General features: G+C 41.1%; 1 protein-coding gene across 2 annotated transcripts; it reads right to left on the reverse strand.

Moving 5' to 3' along the window:
- NREP (neuronal regeneration related protein) lies at positions 1-27,053 on the reverse strand. 2 transcript variants are annotated; one of them, XM_045899866.3, is made up of 5 exons: positions 26,929-27,053; positions 26,500-26,541; positions 25,134-25,198; positions 6,033-6,110; positions 1-1,741 (listed from the first exon to the last, which is right to left on the reverse strand). In XM_045899866.3, exons 3-5 carry the CDS (start codon positions 25,134-25,136, stop codon positions 1,616-1,618), a joined length of 207 nt encoding a protein of 68 aa, XP_045755822.1. In that variant the 5' UTR covers positions 25,137-25,198; positions 26,500-26,541; positions 26,929-27,053; the 3' UTR covers positions 1-1,615. The 2 variants fall into 2 exon arrangements, with proteins under 2 accessions (XP_045755822.1, XP_064452531.1); XM_064596461.1 differs by lacking the exon at positions 26,929-27,053 and adding an exon at positions 26,738-26,829.
- Positions 27,054-27,278: the final 225 nt, after the last annotated feature.

Here is a 27,278-nt window from a genome sequence, read left to right on the forward strand (position 1 = left end):
TTACCTTACAGCTTGCATATTTATTGAACAAATACTACTAAAATAGCTAAAATACACTGGGTACTTATTGTGAGTGCATCAGTAAAGATCACATTGTTACAAAAGCCTGCATTTTCAGCAGTGCACAACTGCAACTCTACATAAATGCCACAGATGCAGAATACTGTTTTCTTGCTCTATTTACACAGCTGATACACCTACTCTAACAAAGGAGGGAGCAGGAAAATGCACAAGAAACTCAGGCCAATGCGGGAGCAAGAAGATAACGAAGAAGTGCAGTGCATGCATCATCCGTGTTAACAGTCAGAAGCGGAACAGGGCAGAACACAGCCTGCCCTGTCAAAGGAAGAGCTAAAAGACAGTTATATAAAAATTAAGGTGGGCTTTCAGACTGGCTAACACAACAACAATCCGTGAGTAGATGGTATTGTCTGGTTTTATTTTTGTTTATCCATTTCATTGGGAGCAAGGACAAAAATGTAAAATCTACACCTTGCTTATCAAAACTGCCAAAGAAGAGTGCTCTGCCTTTTTTTTAATTTTATAAAGACATTTTTTTCCAACTTAATTTTTGGGAAAGGTGTAATTTTCAGATTCGACTCAGATGCCAGTTTTTGGGGTTTTTTTTTTTTCCCCAGAGGGCCTTTATTTGAAATGTTTGCCCTTTTTCCCCCCAAATATCCTTTCAAACAAAAAGAACCAAAAGAGACACCTAAAAACGCCTGTCAAAGTATTGCTTTTCTTTCTCTAAGCTAGGCAGGCGAGGCTACCGGAAAGAAGAGATTTGGTAAGTAAATTACAGTTTTGTGATTGCTCCCGCTCCAGGGACTGCACGTCCGTGAGCGCCAGCCGGCGAGACGTGAGTCTCTCACTCTGGTAGCGTTCACTCAGCCTACAACGCTGAAGAAGAAAGCCACACTGAAGACACGAGGAAAACAAGTCAATCCAGTCTAGAGAACAACATTCAGGGAAACAGAGTACCAACACCTTCTTAGAACATGGAAATAAAATATAACTCCATCAGAGCTACCTCGCCAAGGAGCATGTTGAAAGTCCAAAATAGCACCATTCATCAGTGTCTCAGGTCCTGTGGCAGCATCTCGGTCACTTACCACAAGGAAACAATGAGTTTCAAACTACTTCTATACATCAAAAGAGTACATGGATAAAATATAGATATACAGACAATCGATGAACATAAACTACTAGGCTTGTTACATCTAAATGAAAAAAAAAAATGGGGACTCTCAGCCTCTGCGAGAAGCAGTCGGGAGCTGTGTGAGTGAAAAGGCAGGAGTGAACCGGTTGTGTGAGAGCAGAGGGAGTTTGAGTTGTGGAAGACATCGTTGTCGAGAACCAGGCCTGAAGGCCCACCTGTAAGGGTTGTAAACGTGGATTCACAGTGTGAAATTCTGAGCGGTTTCACTTGAGTCAGAATGATTAAAAACTGGTTTGATGATACCTATTTGTCCACTGTAAATTCTCTAAAGCAAGGCTCAGAGTCCCATAGTTTCTTCTTATACTTGATGATTTACACAGAAAAAAATCCCATATATGATACCATGACCTCATCAATACCCATACACCATATGCAATACAAATGGAGGTGTGATGATTAAAAAGGGTGGAGGTAACCGATGCCTGGGGAGTGGAGTTCAATGCTGCCAGGTGGAGTCAGGGAGGCGGCCCCAATCTGCTCATCCTTCTTGCGGTTCACTTCCTTTGGGACAGGAAGTCTTCCCTGAAAAGCAGGTGGATGCACACACACACACACACAAAGACAGTTAGTCATGCTTCTGAAACCATTTGAAATCTTTTGCTTCTCCCTCCCGCCTTTTATCCCTGAACTCCAGATGTTTTGCAGACAGAGTTTACATATTAAACACAGTTCACCCGAATGTAAATATTAGGTCTGTGGGGGCATGAAGTAATTAAACACTCGCTGCCTTGGCTTCAGGAGAATCAAGTGCTTCTTTAATGGCTATGCCCAGCCATGTGGGAGGCGGCATTCACCAGAGTCAGGTTTCTGAGAACAGTTTCTAGTAGGAGACAGGGCCCAACATGAGGCTGGGTAAGAGGTGCTCATAAGAGTGTTAATACATTTTCTTTAATGCATTCATTGGTGGAGGTGGGTAATTGCCAGTTTTCCAATATATAATAAAAATATTTAAAAGGAGGTCACAGCTTGTACAAGTCACTTATGTATGGTTTATTCTCTGAACAACTGGCCCAGTCCATGTGGGCCTGATAATCAGAACCACAAGTGGGCACCAAAGGTGGGAGTGCTTGCAAGAAAGAGGAGGATAGTGTGACACTCAGGCCAGGAGATAGTGAGATCCACCTCGTTTGGCCTGGGGCTATTCTAAGTCTATCCTCACAAGCCTGGTTGTGAGTGAGGTGTTTGTGTTTCTGTCTAGAATAATCCAACCGCAGTGTGACTGGTGCTCCATCAGGCACCCATGGGGAGAAGCTCTCCATCATAACCAAAGAGCAAGAGGACAGGAGGAGTAGCCCATTTGCTCAAGGGATGATAAGTCTTAACTTTTAACTTTACCACAAACACCCTGTATATCCCAATCAGATATGAAAATAGTGATTTGACAATAGTCTGTCTTTCAGCCAAACCATTAATTGCTGGAGTTTTCTCAGACACATTATCCAATATGGTTTTAAAAGATTTTTTTTCCTTTTTGCTCAGATCACATGTTTCAATAGGACATGTACAATAAGCTGTTTTGACTGGTTGAATACTTGGGTTAAAATAATAATCTTGCTTTGAGATCTGTAAATTACTGTATTTGAATTTCTTTTTAAGAATTCAACTTTCAAACAACTTGAAACAATGTTTTCAGCAGCCCCAGGATGAACTAAATGTAACAGATAATTCAGCTTTAATAAGTCTTATTTCCTGTATATATATTTTTTAATGTTAAACACCTGGTATGCCTAAATTTTGTGTTTAAAAATCTCAGACTTTGAGAGCATACATTTTCAGGATGTACAGAAAGTCCACTCTGTGTGTACTTTCATGTTCCAGTCTCAGATTGTGATTTAGAAGTTGTTTTGGTACCCCTAAATAGCAATAGGACCAAATCAGAAAACTGAATTAAAATGTACTCACACATACTTAAGGATCTAAATAAATTTCTAGAATCTGCCCATCATATTGGGCAGTGTTTTTCAGTTGTGCAAATAATTTTAATCTTGAAATTTTGGCATACAATCCCAAGATTTAAAAAAAAATGCACTGTAATCCTGGTGCTTTTAAACTGTCTGTCCCTCCTCTCCTCTCAGCCAGTCACCCTGGTTCAAGATATGACAAACTGAGGTTTGGGACAAATGAAGAACTCAGTGGCTGCTAATTATCACAGGCCAGGAAGGAAAATCAAAGCTTCCTAAGTATGATTTCACTCAACTACAACTATACTGTGCCTTTAAAGCTGCTCACTTCAGTTCATACTCTGTTCAGAAGTGAGTATATAGTCAGTCTCTGTATAAGTCTCCATCTTACTAACCCATTACCTCCATGGAAAATACACAACAAAAACAAACGAAGATTGGGTGGGATTCTGGGTAATTTGGGGAGCGGTATTTCCAGGAAAAAAAAAATGTGAAGGAGATTATTTCAGATTTGAATTTACCATTTTTACTATTTTTTTCTGTTTTGAGACCACCCCCCCTCCCAAAACGTTCATGTCTTCATTTATTATTCATGTTCTGAGTGCCTACTGTGGTTTGAATACTCAGATTTTAAAGCTACAGGGGTTAAAACAGAGACAAAAATAGTCCCTGTCCATCCTGCCCTTTATTTTCTGTATGCGAGATGCCCGAGTAACTGGACAACGGCAAGGCAATGGTGGTAAGTCATGCGGGCTGGTGTGCTACTAAAGCGTCCTGAGGGGCCACAACCCGACAAGCCGGAGAAAGTTCTGCACATCCTCCCTTTGGAGGCCGGAATTTACTAGATTCCAGTCTTTACTTCCTATCCCTCATTTTTTGAAAAAAGAATAAAGTCTGCCCCTCACTGAAAGAACTGTAGGCTTCTATAGCAAGGGGAGGAGGTTTTTGAAGAGAGGACACAATGTAGTCTTATTTCTCCAGAAGTTGGGCCTTGTAAGAGAAAACAATCAGGCAAAAATAATCCCATCTTCCTCCATCATCCAGCACCTAATGGCTCCCAGAGGACTGAGGATCTTGAGCATTCTAGAAGGCTGGAGGAGCAGGAACAGATGTGTCAAGTGGTTCCCACAGACCGGTTCTCCTGGATGCTTCTATAATTAATCTACCTCAGGTTGGATGGCCCTCTCTCCTGAGAACTGTTCGTGTATGAATCCCTCAGCTTCTCAGTAGTATGCCTCGGACAACGTAAGTCAAGATTATTTTTCTTGATTATGCAAAGATATGCTTTTCCATAAGGAAACTGCTGGGAAGGACAAATATATTATGCTTAGAGGATTATTCACATATGGAGAGAGGAAAGAAATTAACAGAAGACCTGAATCTCAGGATCCACTGTGCCATCCCTGTGGAGCATGCCTCAGTGGAGGCAAGGCCTAGGTCCTGGGTTGGCCTTCTAAGAAAAAGGGAGGCACTGTTGACCTCATTGAAGAACTTGCCTAGTCTTGCCACTCTGGCTGATGTCACCAGTATCAAAGAAAGGACTTCTGGATGGCTGAATGGGGCAGAAATAATGAAAACACTATACTCTCCCTTACTTCTTCCATTATCATGTCTTACCCTCAGCTGCTCAGATGAATTATGCCCCGAGCTTCCCAGTAAAGAATGTCTAGAGTTATGCTATTGCTGCTGGTGGGGTGCTGGTGGGGGTGCTGCTGGAGTGATGGTGTGGAGGTGTGGTGGTAAGGTGAGGTGGTGGGGGGTGGGTAGTGAAGGGGCAGGGGGTGTGTCCTAGGGCGGCAGTCGGGTGCTGGTATGGTAGGGTAGTGGTGGGGTGGAGGAGGATTGGGGTGGGGTGGTGGATTGGTATCGGGGTGATGGGGGTGTGTGTGTGTTTTAAGTAAAGTTCCAGTACACTAGCTCACTTCCACCCCACCAAGACAGCACATGGCAGGGCCAGAATCCTTTTGTTCACCTACTTTCCTAACAGTGGTTTCAACCTGGACCTTCAGAAATTCTCTGGAAGATTAAAAGTGATTTGGAATTGTTTTCTCTTAGTGCAAACTGCCAGTTGACACAATCTCTTCAAATTCTGCCTGTCAGTAAAAGATAGGGAACTGCTGAAACCATTTAGTGTAAGTAAGAGTTTCTCAAACATTAAAATGTCAATAAGAGCTGGGAAAGCCTCACCATGTGTCAATCACGCTTATGAAACTTCTGAATGGATATTTTATTTTCAGTGCACTTTATTTTTCTTTCTTAATTGCAAAATCAACAGGTCACTGGTAAAAAGTACAGTCCTCTCTCCTTAAGGTCAAATTGGTATTTACCTTAACAGGCAAGTCCAAAGGTATCTACCCTAAAAACTGGTAAGTGTTGGTGTTGTTGGAAATGGTGTTAAATCCAAAATGTAAATTTGACAAATTTTTTTAATGCAGAGAACTATCACACCTAAGATGTCAGAACAAAGAAAGCATGTTTGTAGAAAATACTTTTAGGCCTAAAAATTAGAAGAAATAAAAATAATAGTTTATGTTGTTTCTTGGGTAATTTGATCATTCAGGCATGATTACCAGACAAAAGTGTCATTTACTTTAATCATCATTCTTGAGTTTATCTACCCAAGAATGGAACAAAGTAAAAACCTGTAAAATGTACATTTGATAGATTCTCAATGAAAATCTGCTTTGGACTTGTCAAGAAAGGAAGATAATGTGAACTTTAAGAGTCACAGCACTTTAGGATATATACATATATATTTCTAGTATATCTTATTTCCAAGGTCATAACAGTACCATGTTAATAGGTTCTTACTGTAGACTAAATGGATATTAAAATAAAAAAGAAATAACTTTTTTTTTAGTTGCCTCTAAATTGAAAAACATTTTTAACAAAATGGTAGCTAAGGATCTTACCTTAGGAAGCCTTCCCTCCATTTCCTTATTTGGAAATGGTTCTTGACTGACCCAGACAGAGAGCTCTGGGTAATAAACCTATAGAGACATAAAAGCACACACATTCAGATTAAAAACAGCATCCATTCTGAAACCACATGGGATCAACTTCATGAGTTCAATCCTCAATGTCACTTCTTTCCTGATTACAATTTAGAGCGCTGGGAAAGCACCTCTTTCAGACTGTTAGAGTGCATCCAAATGTATACCGCACCCAGGAGAGTTCTGGCTACCAGTGTCTTCTAAGTCCAGTAGAGCAAAGATGTCAATCAGTGTTCTCGTCAGCACGCTAAGTGGCAGCCTCCTGACATGACTGGCTGAGCAAACTAGGGCACTGGGGAGGCCTGACTTTCAAAGCAACCTATAGTAAGTATACTTAAAACTATATGTTTATGAGATAAATGTGCCACACACCCATAAAACCGTTAGGGGGTTATCCCAATAATTGATTAAATGGCTCAACATTATGCACAAAGCATAAGGAGGACAGGAACAAGCAGCCTGCATTCTCCCCAGGTCCATGGGGCCACTGGCAACACTCTGCCCAGTGCCTGAAAGAAGCAAAGTGTCAGAGAGAGGCAGGGAGATGGGCAGCATTGCCATGAATAATTCAGAGAATACCAGCTGATGAATCTGGGGATGGGGGCATGTGGGACAAGGTAGAGAGCCTGAGTGGAATTGAATAATTCTTCTTTAAATATACAAAGGGTTATTAGCATAAGAAGTTCACTGACCAGCTGTTCTCCATCTCCAGGAAAGACAGGAGTAGGGGGTTAGGAATTAAATTACAGCATGGATTTAGGTCAGCTATAAGGAAGGACTTGGCATAAGAACTGTAAAATTACTGAAGGAATTTAGAGAGGAAAACTGTGAAATCTCCTTTAAGAAATTTAGAAACAGAATCTAACAACCATCTGCCAGAGTTAATTCACATCTGATACAGCCCTGCTTGAAGGGAGGGGAGGAAATTAGATAAGATTCCCTCCAGATCTGATTCACTAAATGCTCTAAATAAGCCTCACATTCAATACATAATATGGAGAATCACATCTCATTAATAGGTTAACAAACAGACTTAACGTTCTTGTTTTTGGAAGCCATAGATGTGGTAGCCTAGTCCCTGGGCTAACTGCAATGTCTTCACTGTCCTGGTCAATCCACTTGGTCAGGGGGCCTGAGCTAGGAAATGTGGATGGCTGTGTTGATTCTTTGGGATAGTCTAACAGTAACTATCTTTGCTTTACTCCAGTGACATTAAGACACATCCCAGGTTACAAAGCAGTTTTGCATATATTACCCTAATATATCCTGACAATAAACTTATCATTTCAGAGATAAGAAAACAGAAACTCAGAAAGGTCACCCACTTGTCCAAAGCCACACAGTGAGTATAGGATAGGACTTGAACTCAAACCAGATTTCCAGATTCTCAACTTCCCACTATCCTGATGCCCTCAAATCACCCCAGAATGCAAATTGCCTACCACCTCTCTCAAAATTACACTAGTCCACACACACCACACACATTTCTATCTTACATATTTGAGAGCTCATCCTGCAAGAATGGAAGTCCGACTTCACACTGGGTCTGCTTTCGGGGCCATGTGGTTCCCCCAACCTGAACCTCCTTCAGCTTTCCCCTCCTCTGCCCAGATCCTTCTGGGAGAATTCCACCATCTGCCTTGTTTGGGACAAGCAAGTCACCCCTGACATTCCCTTTAACTGGGAATGGGTGAAGAAAACAAAATTGCCATCTAAAATATACAAGCTTTTTTTAAGGCTTAAAACAAAGTCACAGCATACCAAATCCTACTTTGTGGTTAATTTTAAGGAGATCCCAATTGGGATCAACTATCGATTCACTTAATATAAATAGATATAAAATTCACCTAATATAAATACATTTCTACATTACTACCTTTATGAGTAGGTTTTAAGTGCAAATTTTAAATATTATACATATTAGCAAGAAATAAAGTTTTATTGTAAACAGAAATGATAAAAATACATGTAAAAACTTAAGCACATGGACGCAATGAAAAGTTACATCAAGTAAACGTATGTCTGTGTTCTTGAGCTTTTCTGTGAGTCTATTTTAACAAAATGACACTGCTTTAGCGTTTAGCTTCCAGGTTCAAAGCATCACTACAAAAGCCACCCAAGTCCAATCTGCAGGGGAAAATACCTAGCCTCAGAAATCATTATACTTATTATTCTTACAATTTGTTTTTCCAAGAACTTTTTTTTTTTTTAAGAAATACAGTCAATGATTTTTTTTTGCCAAGAACTCAGGAACATGGGTATCTGATAGCAAAACCCACAACTAAAGAAATTTCTTCCCCTAACCCAAATTTTTCTTTTGAAACATAATAATTTATCTATAAATTGACCAAGGGCACTTCTAATTAGGCATTTTTTAGTGTTTGAATCATCAAGTAATCATTGTCTACTTTAGGAAAAATAAATGTCATTTTGGCCTTGTGGTAAATTCTTCCAGTCTCCTTCAGAATCAGAACTTGAAGCCAAAAATGGCAGGGATAGAGGCATCTCAGCTACATTCTTAAAACTTGGCTTGGTTGGTCTCTAAGAACTAAAATATCCCTGGATATAGCATCTAAAGGGGATATTTAAACTTTTTTTGGGTTTTTTTGGATTTGAGAAAAGTTGGTAGATTATTGGAAATATATACTACCTCCATTACAGCTTTGTTCTTTCTTTTACCTGTGGTGTTTTGAAACTCTAAAATGAAGGACTTAAGAGAAAAGATCTGTGACAACCATTACCCTTGCTCTCCAGTACCTCAGAATACCTTTGTCCATGCATGCATTCGCTGCAAGTTTGGGAGGCACCTGCAGTGTGCTGGACAATGCTAGGTTCTAGGGATTACGAGAAATACAGTCCCTGCCTTCTAGGAGCACAAAAGATCATTTTATAAAAGTGTGTTCTATGGGCTAAATTGTACATTCCCCACATACAAAATTCATGTGTCAGAATCTTAATCCCCAGTTAGAATGTGCATACATTTGGAGATAGGCTCTTTAAAGAGGTAATTAAGTTAAAATGAAGTATTTAGGGAGGCCCTAACCCAGTATGACTGGTGTCTTTATAAGGAGGAAAGGAAGACCCAGACACACACAGAGGAAGCCCACGTGAGGACACGGGGAGAAGAGGACCATCGACAAGCCAAGGAGAGAGCCTCAGAGGAAACCAGCCTGCTGACACCTTGACTTCAGAGTTCCATATATAAAATAATTGTTTTGCTCTTGCTCAAGTAAAATCCTCAGAACCCCCTGGAATACTGTTCTTCCAGAAGTTAGAAATCACAGAAACAAGCTATATCCTCAACAATGAAGAAAACATGAGTGTTTGAGAAAATACAGAGGGAAGGAAACTGATCGTGTTTTAAATTGGAGAAGATGCAAAGGTTTTGCTTGAATTCTGGGAAAGGCTAAGGGTTGATGCTTGTCACTGAATATATTAGTTAATGCATTTTTTTTTTTTCCAGTGCTGCATTATCTCACCAACAGCTAAGTTTAAAAACAACAGAACTGATGAAACGAACCACACTGGCTTAAGCACACTAATCATGATAGATAGGTATTTAGATATCCATGAGCAGCTCTTAGGTAAAAGTAAAAATTTATTTTACTAAATATTTTAAACCTACTACATATCTGAGTAAAATTTTATGGTAAAAATATGCTATTTCTTACTGATTCTTTTCCATGTATGTGATGGTTGGGTATTCAAATTTCAATGGTCTGTCATCCAAGTTGAGAATGAAATGCTCATGGTTTCCCCTTTTTTAAATCTCTTTCTTCGTTTCTTTCTTGGCTTGTTTTACTCTCTGGATAATGCACTATGAAAAATAACTTCATTTTTTAAGTCTGTAAGATAATTAGCTTGCCAATAATTATTACTTGGTATCCAAATTAGAAAAATAAAATGTGGGGGAAGTCAGAGGCCACTCCTGGAAGGTCCTAAAACCATGCAAACTAGATTATCACTTAAATTTTTTTTAACAGTCCCCTAAGCTTTTCATTTAAAAACTTGCAGAATGTTTTCCAATAGTATGGTCCACACACAGAATCAAACGAATTGACATTTCCAGTCACTTTTATGCTGCACGTAAAATTCGAATTGTACCTGTTTATTACCCGTTTCTACCTGTATTTTTCTCTGGACAGCAGAGTAAGTGTCAGTTGGTACCTAAGTTGGCAAACACTCTGGTTTGGGAACTAAATGAAATGAAATGAATTTGTATGTTTCTCTGTTCATTTACTGTTTTTATCAAGAGCTCTTTGAAGGGACTGTTAAAGGAGAATGATCCCCAAAGGCAGGGCCATGGCTGTCTTCAGAGCCTAAACACATCACATATGTATATGCTGCTTGCTTAATTGGCTAACATACTTTCTTAGAAACCTGCCATGAAGATGCTGCATGGCTTGGTTGTTAACGACCATAATTATAAGATTATTTTCTATCCTTGGTGGAGTTGTGTGTGCTTAAGGAATGCACACACATGGCCCTTTTATGACTTAACAAGGACAGGTACCCACCCCCTGCAATTAGGAAAACAGCAGGGCAGCAGGTGTCCAACCTGCATAATTAATTCTTCGAACAGCAAAGGAGCATATTTTCATAATCTCTCTGCCAATTAAACAGTGTGTGTGTGTCCGTGTGTGTGTTGGCATGTGTACATGTTCTATTCTGCCTAATTGGCTGGGAGGTCATGAAAGCTGGTACTGTATTACAAGGAGAATTTATATGCATACACATGTACTTCATTTCTGCAAATACCCTTTGAAGTGGTGCTAATAAGAATCTCCCTTTAAATCTACTCTGCTCCCAGGTGTTGCTGGCCATGTGAGAGGGCAGAATGTAAACTGAAACCATAAATGAGTTACAAGGATCATTTTCTCTGAACGGCATTACATCAAAGATTAGATGGTGCCAAAAGATGATGCACTGAGCTCTCTCTCTCGAGACCTAGTCTTAGCAATCTGCCCAACCCTGCGAGTGCTGTTTGGAGTTGGGGCACCGCTGAGGAAATGCACTGCAACCAGAAGATAAAAAATAAAATAAAAATACAGAACACTGGGCCATTCAGATAATGTATGTAAGTAACCTCTGCCCATTCTGGAAAGCAGAGTAAGTGTCAGTTGGTGCCTAAGTTGGCAAACATTCTGGTTTGGGAACTAACTGAAACATGCAGCCCCCTAAATACATCCATATGCACGCACGCACGCGGAAGCCGGCTGCGGTAACAGTGGGTAATTACAGAAAACCCATTACCAAGCCCTGACCATCGCACTCAGCCGTAAATGCCCTTTCAGGGCGCTGCTGCATTACAACACCTGCTGACACTCAGCTTTTCCATGGCCTGACAAGTTCTTAACCTGCAGAAATGGGGGTAGGGGAGACAACCGTGGTTCAAGGGGGAAGATGATGGCTGATCTCACAAACTGCTTAAGCCCACTGGCATTTGCTTTGCTTCGGGTGCACAGGTCCACTGTCCACCTTTTATTAACATGCAGCACAACAGGTTACTGCCAACATTACCTGTCAGGCGGGCAAAAGATGTGTAATTCTTTGTGAGTTGGGATGTCTGAAACAAGCTGTGTCGACTTTAATAGTAGAATCCTTTAAATTCACTCTGCTCGTGGTGAAGCCATCTTGAGAGGCCGCTGATGAATATGTGGGAACCTGACAGCTGTGGAATTTTATTTCTAGATTTCAAGGAGGCAGAGAAAGGAAAAGGAAATCTCGCTGGCAACAAAACGAAAGTGTTTACATGTGAAATCAATCGTCAGCACAAAGAGCTTTCCCAGTCACTCTGTTCCACAGTATAATATGCTGCTTGTTTGGCTGCTGAGTCTTTAAAAATTTGATTTCTAAGAATAACAGCAAAGTCTTTCAAGAGGAGCAACGAATCAAGTCAGGAGCAAGCCACAAAAGGTTAACATCATTATCCAGCCTTGCTTTTTCACCACTCTCTCAGACTGCTGGGTGATGTGTCAGGGCTTTGGTGGTGCCTGGTTCAAGGCAGGGTGCAGCGGCAGCTGGTGAACACGGTCGGCTGCGAACACGTGCGGCACAGACTCCTCCCCCCACCCCAGCCTTGTTTCTTTCCAACAGGAACATGCTCAGCACAAAGCAATCCACCTAAAGACTCCATAAATCCAAAAAAGGGAGTTACTGATCGAGGAATTCTCAGATTTCTGCCAAGGCACCCTCCCCTGGGCTGGAGGTCAGCCTGGTACAGTAATCAGAGCCAAATTGCGGACTGGACTCAAGGAATGAAGTTGAACACTTCAAATCTTGACTTTTAGTGGATGATTTTTCTTTTCGGCGATAAAGACAAAACAAAGTACAAACAGCTGATAACAGACCAAAGTAAACCAGAAGGAAAAGTACAAGAACAAAGCTTGGAAACAAATCTCAGAAGGGATATCTAAGAAGAGATTTTCCAAACAAAGGGAAAAAATAAAGCAGCTTTTTAAAGCTCTGGTTTGAGATTAAGCAGTTTGTGAATGAACAATAAGAAAGTAAAGGCCACAAAACAAGATATTTGCTCTTTTCAGCAGGAAAAAAGAAATGCTGGCCTTTGTTAACTAGCAACACACACACACAAAAGGCCCCTCAGGCATTTAAGCACAGCATAAGCTTTTCCTTGCCCCCATGACCTCAACAAATATGTTAATAAAATCTTTTACCTCCCTGGAGTGGAACCAGAGTAAATATTTACTTAACACATTGAGTTTCTAAGTCTGGACCACCTTACTCCCTTATAGAAATTGGTTTTCACTTGTAATTAAGAAATTAGAAACACTACATCGAGCAATGTTTCTTCTACTTTTAAGGTGAAAGAAGAGCAGGGAAGTAGGAAGGGGGGAGGGAAGAAGGAGACTGAGAAAGAAGAAAACTCTATTGTGCCCCGTACAAGACTGCACTTGTGAATTTCTGAACAAAATCTGTGCCACAAACGAGGGTAATGCTGCCATCTTGCTTTCCAATACCAGACATCAGGAGTTAGCCGTGCTTCTTCCAAGCACATTCCAAGGTTAATAGGAAACATCTAGACTTGCTTTTATTAGCTGGTTTAAATAATTTTAGGTATGCTAGGCTTCACCTTCAAATAACTGTAAGATGTAAGTCTGATTTCTACTCACCAAGGATGCCTTTTTTTTTCTTTCCTCTTGTCCTAAACTATGTGCTACTCATTAAAATCTTAGGAAAATTTTCACCAACAATATAGAAGAAAAAGTCCTCAAATATCCGTTTCTTTTGTTAAAGCTGTCAATCAAAGGGCAGTAAGGGTTTTTTTTTTGCTTTTTAATCTAGACATAAGGATTTTGTATTTTTCTTGGGCTGGGTGGAGGATGAGATAGCCAGTTGCTTTTGAGGAGTTTGTGGACATATCAAAGCATTCCTCTGGCTGACATGTTCAAGACTGAGCTTTCCAGAAAGTGTGCATTTTGTCGCAAAGTGCTCATTCCCAAAGAAACTGGTCACTCTCTCCAGACGTGTGCCCTCTCCTGCTGGCACTGCAAACCCCCCAGCACTGAGCAAAAGTCATTTCACCGCTCACCATGTCGCACCCTGCCTTGGTCGTTTAAAGACTGCTATCTCTTCAACAACAAAGCATAACAGATCACCAGATTTGGAGGGAAAGTCATTTCTATTGCGAGAGGATGTGATTAAAATTGGTTTAAATCAGATGCTAGCTGATTATCTTATAAGAAGTTTGGCTGTAAAAAAAAAAAAAAAAAAAGACAAATATAGCCAGATCTGTACCCACAGGCTTTAAGTGCTCAGGTCACACAGAGGCCGCTGAGAGGCTTCCGTATGAAAACTGGCAAAAAACTAAAAGGAACAGAGTAAGATTAGGATGAATGTGCCAGTTAGCTCTGTTTGAGGGCAGAGAGGGTTTGCTCTCAGTAGCCATGTGTCGCTACAGTCCTTGTGGGAAGCCTGCTGTTAGAGCAGCAACTCTGGCTTGGTTATGTTAATATTTTGGATCTGATTAAACCCAAGCTACACTGGTCATCACAGTTTTGTCTTTTTTTCCATTTTGCCTGGAAGGAAATATTTAGAACAAAACAAGTATCTAGTAATCACTGCAGCTAATTACAAAGGGCATTTGCTGAGAAACCAAATTGTTTGAATACGACCCCCAAATGAACTCTCAAACAACTTCTCAGATGGCCTAGCAATGCACAAAATCAGAATAGCTTTCCTTCATCAAGTGTATTTGGAATCATGTTCACTGTAACTTCAACATTCCCATTTAAAAACAAACTGCTTAAAGGAGAATTAAAAGCTTATCAATGATCTTCAAATACACAAACCGTATATAGTTGACTCTTTAACAACATCGGGGTTAGGAGCCCTGAGGCCCCGCACAGTCAAAAATCTGTGTATGACTCCCCCCAAACCTAACTATTAATAGCCTAGTGCTGACCGGAAGCCTTCCCAGTAACAGAGTCAGTTAACACATATACCATATGTCATATATATTATTTACTGTATTCTCACAATAAAGTAAGCTAGAGAAAAGGAAATGTTACTAAGAAAATCATAAAAAAAATACACTGACAGTACTGTATTGTATTTATAAAAAAAAATCTGCATATAAGTGTACCAGTGCAGTTCAAATCTGTGTTGTTCAAGAGTCAATTCTACTACATAAAAATATAAAGTGATTCTAACTGAGGAAGAAAATAAACACATATTAGCCCAGAGAGACAGTGTATAAACTACCAAGAATGGTAATTTAGAAAGAAAAACAAATTTAACCTGACTCCATTTGGAAACTTTTAATTAATGTAGAAATGCAGATAGTTCTAAGACAGAGAAATGTAAAAACAGAGATGGGCTAACACGCCAATTATTAGTTATTACCATCATGAAGGTACTAAACAATAAACAACAAGGTACATAGCATTTGATCATCAGATTGCATGTGGAGTACTGTATTCAATCATAGTGAAAGACAGGACGTTTCTCTGGCTTTCCCTAAGCAATGTAAGATTAGCTGATCAATTTAGTAAAAATCCACATTAATAATCAGATGAATTGTTTCTATGATGCCAAAGAACAAGTTTAATTGAATTTCTGATTGAATTGATTGTGACAGGGTAGACAGTTAAGCTTCATATAATAAAATTAAACTTTAAAAAGCAGTCCTCATAAAAAAAAAAGAAAAAGGAAAAAAATATGCTTAATAAAGATGAAAAGATGTGGAGACTTGGCTCCCAGACCTTGATACAAGATCAGAACAATTTAAGATTCTATTATCAAGAAGTGAGCAAAACATCCAAGGGCCAGGGGCATTTCATGATGTATAATTAGACCCAAGTCTCCACAGGGCAGCATGAAATGGAGACTCAGTTACAGTCCACAGCATCTAGGCCTAAGAAACAGGCAAACCCAGGTAATTAAGGATCACAATTATGCACAGGAGAAGGACTCAAAGAAGATGTGGGCAGAATTTCCGATGCTGGAGTAACTGAACTGGTTGGGCATATAATCTCAATTATCCAGCCAATTAATCAAACAGTATGTACTACATACCCACTTTCTGTGAGGTCTTGAATATTTGGTAGGTAGCTTTCAATCCTATAGAATGAACATCTTATCAAGAGTACATCCCATTAATTCGGGCTGGAAGTGCCAAATTAACAAACACATTTTTTTCAAAAAAGTTTTTTTTAGAACGAAGTCACCAAATCCTGGGATGTCTATCCAGGAAAGAAGTGGGCTTATAATTAGGTCATCTTTTCAAACTTGAATTCTTTGAACCATACAACAACTGGAAGTCCCTGACAGCGCATGTTTCAAAGAGTGGGTCCATTCCCTGCACACTCTTCATCCTTTCAGCCAGTATTCACTGAGTCCCCATAGTGCAGGAGGCACTAGGCTAAGTATTCAACCATGTGCTGCCAAACCCACACAACACACTGATACGCTAAGATTCAGCAACTGCCTGGCAAAACAAGAACAGACTTCCAGATTGTGGTCCCAATAAGCCTTCTGGGTAACTTTCACTATGATCACTTAATGAAGGGCATGAAACAGTACTTCTTGGAAAAGTACTTAATAACAATCCCTTACTTGGGTCATGGTTATTACTATCTTAGTAAGTTTGATCCATCTAACTACTCACTCTAGCTTTTCCTTGACAGTTCTGAATATTGGCTGCCAAAGATGCACTGTCTTCTCCTAATTTCTCCTCTTTCCTGTCCAAGGACAGGCTCTATATCTGACACTGACTTTGTCCAACAAAAGCAGTCCTCAAAATGCCTGGACCCACTTTAAATACAACTTTTGTAGACTTCTCTCTGTTCAGCCACAGGACTGCGGTACTTTTCCCTGCTGGAATTGTATCAAACACAATTCAGACAGGAAGGCTGTTACCTGCCCCAGTAATCAAAGGACAGTGGTGTGTGATGGTGATCTGAGTACCATTGGAGTGGAGAAGGGAGAGGAGCTAGAGCCGGACGACCACACCAAACTTCTGTGCACATTACGAATCTCCCCCTTGTTCTAATCACTTAGTGGCTCATATTATTACTGGCAACCACTACTCAGCTATTCTCCCTTTCTTTCCAATCAGTGGCTGTGGTTCCCGATTTCAGCTTCAACGGGGCAAACAGACCTGCCTTTCACTGGCCACATTCTCTTGTGGATCTTCTCTTTCCTTTTTCAGACACGAGTCACATTTTATTTTAGTCTATGAAAGTAAGGATGAATGTTGAACAAGCATGGTCTAAATTTGAGGGTTTAAGAACATCTCCAGCTAGATAATCCTAACACTTTTTAGGGCACAACGCTTAGAATGGAAACCACTCTCAGGTAGTAACAGGCAATGATTTTATTTATGAAGATTTCGTCACCTTGGGACACCGGAGCTGGTGACGCTCTGCCGTCACGACTGCCTCAGTCAGGCTGCTGACACACCAAGCGCGGAACCGCTGGGAAAGCAGCATCCCCGACCCCGCACGGAACAGCACCGCACGGCCTGTGTTTTGGAGGACATGTGTGACTCTACCCCAGAATGAGACTTCTCCTTTAGCAGACCACTCCAAGTGAACTTTTTGGACTCTCTTACGACCTCTTCTGTTGAAAGACGTGTACGAGAAGGGAGCTGTTTCTATAGTAGGCTTACATTTCATTTTGCTATCCCCCTACCTCCCCGGACTCTGAGTCTTCCTTAATGATCAGGAAAGGGGGGCTTTTCAGTAGTCAATTCAGAATCTGTCCATGCTTATCTCATTTCCTGGGCCATAAGTTTTATAACCTGAGCTGTCACAGTTCTGCAAAGCATTGGGCTGTTACTAGCTATAAATCTCAAGGTGAGTCACCTGCTTCTGCCCAGAAATAACCAATCTCCATGTATCCATGACTACTGACTCATTCATTTATTCCACAGACATTTACTGATCACTAAGGATGTACCAGTTCCTGGATAGGTACTGAAGCAGCGATCAGACTGGTTCAGAGATGTCGTGGGATCTGTTCCAAGGTCCCATTAGAACATGTCAATGAAGGTTAGGACTTCCTTCCACTTTGTGGAAAGAGAATGCCAATCAAATTCACTAGTTGTTCTAGAGTTCCCTCTCAGTGATGAAACTTTTCCACATCTGAATTCACCATCCTGACTGTAGAGGAAAAGAAAAAACAAAACAAAACCAAGGCATCACAGTCTCAGCTGCTACCAAAAAGAGGGATGATGCTCTTTTACTAAGGGTCAGTGTTCTTGTTTCGAGTTTACAGTGTTGGGAGGGTAGAAAAACAGATTGGCAGAAATAAGCCAGCCAATGAGTAGAATGTTGTAAGTGTGATGCTTGTATGGAGGAGCATGAGATTATTCCTGCTGGACGTGCAGGGCTGAATTTTGTAGAGGAGCTGTCATCTAAACTCAGACTCGAAGAATGGCTTTTGTCAGAAGGAGCATTCTTTCTAGGACTGAGTAAGCAAAGACATAGGAGGGACTCCTGGGGTATGTTTAGAGTAACAAGTGGCTGGTCCCTCTAGGAAAATATATTCCAGCATTGTTAGAAATAAAAGATTCGTTTACATAGTTCTTGGCACGGCTGCCCAGCCACAGAAATTAAACTTAGGAAGGTCTAAACAGAAATTACAGAATAAAATTACTTAGAAGTATGAGGTGAGAGTAAGCATAAAGAATTCAAGGAACCATGCTTATCTATGTTACTTTTACCAAGAGAATCGGGTAAGTCCAGCCACATCTGACAGGACTAAAAGAGCTAGTGAAATCATTTCACATTGAAAATCTCGAAGCTGGGGCACCTGGGTGGCTCAGTCAGTTGGGCATCTGCCTTCGGCTCAGATCATGATCCCAGGGTCCTGTGATCAAGTCCCACATTGGGTTCCCTGCTCAGCAGGGGAGCCTGCTTCTCCCTCTCCCTCTGCCTGCCGCTTCCCCTGCTTGTGCTCTCTGTCAAATAAGTTTTAAAATCTTAAAAAAAAAAAAAAAAAGACAAAAAGAAAATCTCAAAGCTGATGTATTCTAAGCCAGGAGTCTGTGCTATATCCAGAAGAAATTCCAGAAAAATCCGTCTCAGTCTTGGCTTTCTCCAACTTTTGTGTATCATGTGATGAGATTCCCTTCAAATGGTCACTAGACTACTGACTAACTTAGTAACAGCCTACAGGCCTCAAATTATAAACAATTTTATGATGATGATGTCAGTGTTGCCTTGAATTTTGAGTAAGTGTGTCTGGCGAATCAGGAAGAAGTGGAAAGAGAGAACCAACTGGGTCCCTGTGCTTGCAGCTGATGAACACATGGCTACCCCCAGCTCGCCTCACAGAAGGGAAGCGTGGTGCCTCCTTCCAGCCAACTGGCATGGCAGCAACGCCCTCTCTGGCCGCGCGGCCAATGACGCAGCTGCTGGAATTTGCCAGGGGACGTGCTGCCACCTTCTCGAGAGAACGTGGCCCCTGCTCCCTTCATCCTTCCCAATTCCGTGTACCTAGGGCCCTGCCTCCTCTCCGCCACTCCACCCCAGCCCAAGGACAACGAGGGGCAGCAACACAATAAGCTCACATCTAACCAGGAGTACATGTAAGTCTGTGATGTTTTCTGTTGGGCAGTCAGAAGATGAAGAACCTGACAGGTTGGGACCCAAGTGCTAGCCTTGGGTCATCTCTAAGATGCCAACTTGGTGGCTTCCTCTGGCTTAGCACATCAAGTCCTGACTGCTAGGTCTAGTTTGTGAGGTCTGTTCTTGACAGCACGGGGGCCCTAAATAGGAAGGACAGTCCCTAGTGTATAAAAATGCATTATGCTTACTTACTCTTGCAAGCATACCTTTCTAATGTATTCCCTTTATCTAGAATTCACTTCTCTCTCATCGAAATCTATCCAAATATTTTTAATTCTTCATTCACTTAATAATTATTAAGGACTAGTATGAAGCCCTAGGGATAAAAAGTTTAAGAAGGCGTGGTACCTGCTCTCAAGGAGCAAACAGTCCGCTTCCAGGTTTCAAATGTAATGCCAACTCCAGTCACTTTTATTATTAAACTCTACACTGAGGACTTTGAAATCATATTCAGGCTGAATAACAATGAGTATCAAGCTTGATTAGCAATGTCTGCCACAGGTGCAGCAGGACGTGGTGGTGGCACGCATACTCGCCATCTCTGGGTCTAGCTTAACTTCTACCTCCTTAAAAAAAATTTTACCCTATCATCCCCATTCCCCAGTGTTCAGTAATAGCATTCTTCTGCATCTTACAATTCAGAACTAGATTATGCCGCATGACATTAAATTTGTCACACACGTTAGTCTTCCTTCCACAACTAAAATGTAAGTTGACTGAGGGCAGAGGCCAAGTGTGCGTCTTCGGTAATGCAAAAGAACTAAGCACAAATAAAATGCTCAAAAAATACTTGTTCAGTTGGCATGGGAATAGAGGCACAATCCTACCATTAACTCTTCTCATTCTCTTCAGTACTTGCAGGCATGGCACCTTTGTGTCCTCAGGGTCATCTTCATAACATCACAGAATCAGATTATACTAGAAGTTAAGTGAGGGCTTTAAAGATCCAGTACCCGGGGTCAGAGCTCCCCCTGGATCCCGGAGGGGATTCTTATGGCTACAGGAAATGTTGCTGTGAGCTTTGAGCACGACAGCTGGATCAAACCTAGCGTGTCACCAGGTTGATGGGAGTGTGGCTCTAGACCAGTCAGTGTGAGCAACTGCAGGCCACACTCTTTTGGCAAGTGGCTTTACGGCCTAACCACAACTTCTGTCTCTTGTTAATAAATAATGGAAAATAATTTACTATGAAAACTAAAATTACATTCACTTCAACTTCCTAGCTCCTAGAAGAAGGTAAGGATACAAATTACTTCCAGATCACCAAAACTAAACATAATCCAGTCATTAAGGATGAATTTTTAAAAGTCCAACCCAATATTTATTGAGCTTCTAACATGTACTTAAAACTCTATTAAGCACTGCATATGAAATTAACCCTCTGGGAGCCTATGATTTTTTGGTCAACAGAAGAAATGAATCTGATCCAACCAACAAATAATGCAGGGGAGTATAATCTAGTGTTACACCCAGGTTAATACCATGTCATTGCTACTAATAACTGAATTGATCTTTAGAATTTAGTTGAGAGCCATGTTAATGCTTAAATCCCAAGCCATTTGAGCTGCTAATACTTGTCATGCACTAGCAGATCAATTTCAGGGTCACTGCTATTTTTTAAACCACTGAGACAGAAATCCTTGAAGCTGTCCCTACCTGCAAAATAGGTCTAGAAATACCATTTCGGATAAATTTAGACCCAATAAATGGTATTTTTAGCAACCATAATTTCTACAGATGTGGGCTAAGATTTATGGTTAATCTGTTTTCCAGTTCAAAGCAAAGGAGTTTAAAAGTTGTTTTAATATGTCTTGATCAACCAAGATGACATAGTCCAAAGTACATTCAGTACATTTTCCTCTGATATATTCAAATTGGATTTGCTGATAAGATTTCCTTATCCCTAGTCTTTTCCTGTATAACAAAGGAATTACACAGATCATTCAGGCAAGTCCTTCCCACTCCTCTATCACTCCAGCAACATTTTGAATAACCAAGATGAATCAGGAAATCAAGTTTTTTGTTGTGTTTTAAGCACAATTATTCCAGTAACTATGTCAATGCTCCATTTCACTCTGGCTGGGAGGATAAGACCTTAATAGACTTTTCAGCCAGGAATACCACTATGAAAAAATATGTGCCAGACCAAGGAAGCCAGTATCTCTCCCCAAGGCTCCCCAGTCAGTCCAAAGTGGATGAATGCTTAATGTATAACACTCATCACCTAGAGGCTCCTCATCTAATTTAGTGAAGTGTTCATATTTTATTTTATTTTTTTAAAGTATTCACATTTCAGAAGTGTATTTTTCTACTTTAGAAGTATTCATTTTAAGATTTAAAATAAAGTGGATTCTTTAATGATGATCTCCTTTACATACAATTTTTTAAGAATTCTATCAGGTTAAAATAGAGTGACATTCTGAGTAACGGTTTATTCCAAGATTTCTGCTCAAATGCCTTCTCCTGTCTGAATTATCTATATAATCAAGAGGAAGCTGGACTGGGGTTAAAGCTGGATAGAAAATCCCTACTGTCCTAATTCCCCAAACAATCCCCAATCTCCCCCTCATATTGTGCTGGAAGGTCCTGTGTAAGATAGCACCATATAAAATTACCCTCTTAGCTACTCTTCAGCATCTCCCCAATCAACTGAGCAACCTGTAAATTTACATTCCAAAGCCCAATGGCACAGCTACCCATAGGACCTCATCCCTCCAATCTTTGTCTTTCTCTTTAAACAAGAAAACCTTATGTTAATGGAGAGATTATTCAAAGAGTCTCCTTGTAAGCCCATGAATGCCACTTCACAGACTGTACAAAAAGCAGAACTCTATGAACGGTACAATAGAGTCAACTCATCTTTTTGAAAAGCTCAGCATCAGCCTTTGAGAGAACTTAAATTGTTCCAACTCCTAGATCTCTATTAAAACATAATGAGTCCATGTGTATGTCACCATGAGTCCATGCACACACATACGCAAAGGCAGGGTTACTGCACAGAGGGTAGTCATGTTGAAAATCAGGACTTAACCTTGACATTGGATTAAATAGTTCATTTTTTCAAACTATTCAATAAGATCATCTGCTCATTCTGAAGTATTTTCTTCTCATTGACATATCTGAAGTGCCTTTAAAATAAAACACCTAAACACCAAAAACTCACATAAAATGTATCTTAGAAATTCAAATTTCGCAAAAAGCCAAATCTAAATTAAAGACATATGGACGAACTCACAATATCTTGTTAATTGCAAAAATAAATAAATAAATAATGGGCAACTGGAAAAATGCACATTTACTACATAACCTAAAAAGTTTGGGAATGAATTATTGAAAAGAACACTCTGGTCAACTAAGACATAGCAAACTATACTCAAAATTACACCTTTTAACAGTACTGAGTTGTACAACACAATACATTGTAATCCATAAAAACTGTGCCATCCCCCGCCCCCTGGAATTGTGCTCAGAGAGTCCCCTACACAGAATACAATGTGATTAGTGCCTGGGAGAGTTAACAAAGTGGTTGTATTTTTTTTGATAATGCAAAGGCACTCTAGGATTCTTGAGTTTCTTCAAATTACTGTTGTGAAACATAATCATTTTGGGGTATGTAAAATGTCTAGATGCTGAATCGCTCTGTTTCGAATTCTGAGGTCTACCAGTAATTTCTTACCGTGGAGTGAGATTATAAATTTGTCTTTGGCATAAGCCCTTAACTAAATCAGCTAAATACACTGAAATTAGATCCTCTTTAGTGTTTTAAATTATATAAATGGAAATACACATTTAACAGAAAAGGCATGTTCATATATTTTCCAGAGGTGGCCAGGTGTTAGATCTACTGCTTCCCTAGCCCAAGTTTCTACTGTATGTTGGCTAAGTCTTTAAGTAAGCCAGTTACAGAGATCAGCAAAGTAATTCCAGTTTTAATCAAGGAAGGAAAATAACTTCATTTTGCCAAAAAGGAGAAAAGGAGGTGCCACTAATAACAGTTTTTTAAAGAATAAAATGGAAACTTCTTTTTAACATTAATATATGCAAAGACTTCTAAGAGCTCAGGCCTCCCGGAATAAGCGAATTGCTAGAAAGTTACTTGGAATCACCCACAGACAATAACTGTCGGTGGTTTCATTTCAGGCAATGGGCTTGTGCCAAAAGGGACTGACATCTTGATGAAAGGATCACCAAAAAGTTGTGAGAATTTTTCCATGAGTAAAAATCCTTCCAAGAGCAACAAACTGTGATTTCTCATTCTGCCACCATACATAAAGGACAACTGTAAGAAATTAACAACATGTAATAATAATTCAGATTTGCTCTTCTGCATTCAAATCGTTCCAACTTTCATTCTCGGCTTTGGCACACACGCTGGCCTTTCACGAAGCTCATTCCACTCACTAATACAGAAACATGATATTTACTCTCGGAGCCTGACCTATAGGGCTGGTTCTGGCAGGGTTAGCGGTCAAATTTATGTTTAACCAAACTGGTCACCTGACATATTACAACATACATGAACCTTCATGGTCTACCTACGGTGACACAGAGGGTAAGGTTCTAGATAAAGAGCTACAAGATAAGCTGATGGGGGGAGTCTCAGTAAAAAGAAAAATAAACAAAAATACTTTGCAGCAGTTCATTTTATTACCATCCTAGCACTCTATGACAATGACTGATCAGGAATTTAATGTGAAGTTAGGAACCGTTTGCACAAAACCCACTGACCAGTTTAATTTTCTGTTCATCCCTTTTGCCCTTCCACCTTAAGTTCCTTAATTTGGCCACTATGCTCTAAGTCCGAGCAAGAGCTATTTTACTTGAGGCTTTGACACCCACCTGTTGAACTGACAGGTGAGGCATACACAAAAAATAAAGAGCTTACTTGCTAATAGGATTCAAACTGAACTCATTTAATTGCTCTGATTCATTCTTCTCTTTGGGAAGCTTATACTTGGGTTGTTCTCAAAGAAAACATCAAGTGTATCAGATTCAATTTTGATTCATTAAATTCCACCCTCGTTTAAAAAAAAAAACCCTAAAACTAAATTTGGAAATCACACATTCTAAGTGGCAAAGAGGTGTTTTAGAGAGTATAAACATCTGCAGTGGGACATGCTGTACTTAACTGCAAAGTTGCAGGACATTTCTATTATTTTTTGCAGTCCAACCTTATTTCCAAGGAGGACATTTTTCATAGGAGGTCAGTATACTTAATCAGCTGCTTCTAATGCATACTTCATCTCTTCTGCTCTTTAATCAGTCATCAGACATGAAACTGCCCTCTCTGTGGATCATAATACTTATCTGAAATAGTCACACTTTCCTTTAGAGGTAGCATGCTTGACTTCTAAAACTGAGCAGATGCCTCTCAGAAGTGAAGTCATAAATCTGCAGAAAGTATCAATGCTAATACCATTTGAGATACAAGAGACAGAGTATATTAATATCAAAGTCTGTGCTCTTCATATGGATCGCTCTGAAGGAGAGCAGACTACGGCTGTTTGGTTAGCGGGATACAGACTCCTACTCCGTGGGTAAGTTCTGGCTACCTCTAAACTAGGACCCACTGCGTCGTCTGACACCTACTGCTGCCCCCTCTTCCGTGCATGTCACGACACATCACTCTTCTTAAAGAACAGAACGGTTTCCGTTGTTCAAGTTAAATAAATCTTCGCTTCTGAAAGAGGAATTTCAGTTTTCTACTCAAAATGATTGCAAATCAAAAGCTCTAATTCACCACATCCAGTTCATATAAATTGCTGCACGGCAAAGCTCCCACATGCCGGAAAAGCGAGACCCTTTTAAAGGTCAAATGGGGTAGGAACAATAAGGGGTGGAGGAAGGAGGAAGGCGGGTGTTTGATATTTACATGAAATAAAGACTGACAAGAATCTACTGAGAGTCTCCTCTGATGACCCATTCTTACCATTTTGAGAATCCTTAACAGTCTTGGCCTTGCACCCTCCCTCTCTTCAGTCCAGGCAGACCAACCTGCAAAATATGTTTAAATACAGTAGACAAATCGCCTCACCACAGGTCAGCAAATGAAAAATGCTGTTTAGAGGTTACAGACAAATAACCATTCTCTGTGGTTAAGATAAGTCACATGCAAATTATTGTAACCACTGGGGCCTCGGAGAGAGCTTTCCAAGGGTCTGTAGGCTTAAATTGGGGACAAAGGAATCCCTGGTTCCCGGCTTTGCAGGGTCCTGGGCTATTCTTAGTGTTTGGTTCATCTTTAAATTGAAGGAGTTCAAAAGGTTTAGCAACTTAAAAGTAGAACCAAGCGATAAAAATAGATTGTTTTCTGGCTGCTCTTTGTTCCCAGACATACTACTGGCAGTATATTTGCAATCAAGACAGCAGAATAGGAATCAGCCTTCCACCGTGTAGTGTAATGCCTCAGAGTGGATATTTTTGGAAATGGCACTGCATTACATAACCTTCCGTGTTTAAAAAAAAAAAAAAAAAAACTACACTGGGGGGGAAAAAGTCAGGAATATACACCATTATGCCCTTCTCTCTATACCAAACAAACACTAATGTATATGCTGCGGTGATTTTCCTCTCAGCCTTTATGTCAGAACACGGTTCTTTTGTTAACATAAGTTATGACAAAAATAAAGATGAATGGAGAAACTAAAAGTTCTCCAAGAGGGTATCATAAGCTCTTAGAGTTTTCCTATAATGTTATTATAGATACACATAAATGCAAATCAGATTATTATCATCATGGAGCAGAAAGAATGCATTTATTTTTAAGCCCTCCCTCCCCCAAAGTTCAACTGCTTTATAAGAAAATGCAGAAAAAGTGTTGCAAGATCGAATGCCTGAGAAGACCCTTGGCGGCGGCAGCAGCGCAGAGAGAGTAAGGAAGTGTACGGATGGAGGGACACAAATTCATTTAATAAAGGGGATGGGGGTGCATGCACCAAAGTGCATCTAATGCAAAGAAACAAAACAGTTCCTAACAATGCTTTATAAGCAAGAAGAACAAAAATTAACCACACCAAGAAGCAAAAAAACCCCACCCCTTCCCAAAAGAATTCTCCCTCTTAACTTGTGCATTAAAAAAAAAAAAAAAAAAAAAGCCCAAGTTAAATTCCAGCCTTAATGCAGCAGGACCAAAATACCAGAATTTCTTCAAGATACACGCTTCAGCTCTTTCAAATTTAGAGGGAAGAAGCATGAACTCTGCAGGGTTGAAGGGTCCAGCTAAGAGCAATGGCAAGAAATCGACACAAAAGAGAAAGCAGCGCTCCCGGCCGGGGATGGGAATAGCATATACTTACAGACAAAAGCCCCGCTCCCTGTTCACTCTCTCCTCTCTACACCTGAAACACAAATGTGGATGAAAAAGGGCATCATGCTAGAAAGACAGCTTGGGGGGGGGGGGGGGAGGGGAGGGGAGGGGGAGGGGAAAGGGGTGGAGGAAGAGGAGAGAGGAGGGGGAAGGGAAACAAAACCCAAAGCGGCTTCACTTCCAAGAAGTGCCGCCGTGGAAAAAGAAGGAGGGGAAGGTCTCCCTGCCTCGCGCTCGCTCCAAGAGTGTGTGTGTCTCTTTCTCTAAGAGTCTCAGTCTCTCCCTCTCCTCTCTCTCCCCCCCTCTCTCCGCTGCCAGTGTGCTAGTGAACAATGAGCTAATTCTGATGGGGCTGGCGCGGCGCCAGCGCCCCAGCCTTGCTGCCACTGTGCGGCCGCGGTGGAGCCAGACTGCTTACTCGGCAGGAATCGGCGACTCGGGGGCCCCATCGGCGAGCGGCCAGCACGCGCGCGCCCCGGCACCCCACGCCCCGGGCGCCCCGCGCCGCCCCCACTGCGCCCGCCGGGCCCCCGGGGGACAAAGGGGCCCCCGCAGACCGGCGCGCCGCCCTGGCCCCGCCCCGCAGCACGGCGCGCACACACACACCCCGGCCCGGCCTCTCCCGCCCCCGGCGGGCTTCTCCGCCTCGACGTGCGGTTGCTTTTCAGACAAATAAGGAGGCGGAGGAGGCGGTTTGGGGGCGCGCCAGGCGTGAAGGCGGCCAGGGCGCTGCACAGCCCGGCAGGCCGCCAGGCCGCGGGGAGAGGC

Source organism: Mirounga angustirostris, unplaced genomic scaffold (genome assembly GCF_029215605.1).
Source record: "Mirounga angustirostris isolate CCGP_5_RB_7025 unplaced genomic scaffold, mMirAng1.0.hap1 SCAF_7, whole genome shotgun sequence".
NCBI lineage: Eukaryota > Metazoa > Chordata > Mammalia > Carnivora > Phocidae > Mirounga > Mirounga angustirostris.

Excerpts from the sequence above, each read along its gene's own strand:
- NREP (XM_045899866.3), bottom strand. Across the intron at positions 1,742-6,032 it reads TGGAGGGAAGGCTTCCTAAG|GGAAGACTTCCTGTCCCAAA; the intron begins GTAAGATCCTTA and ends CCTGCTTTTCAG.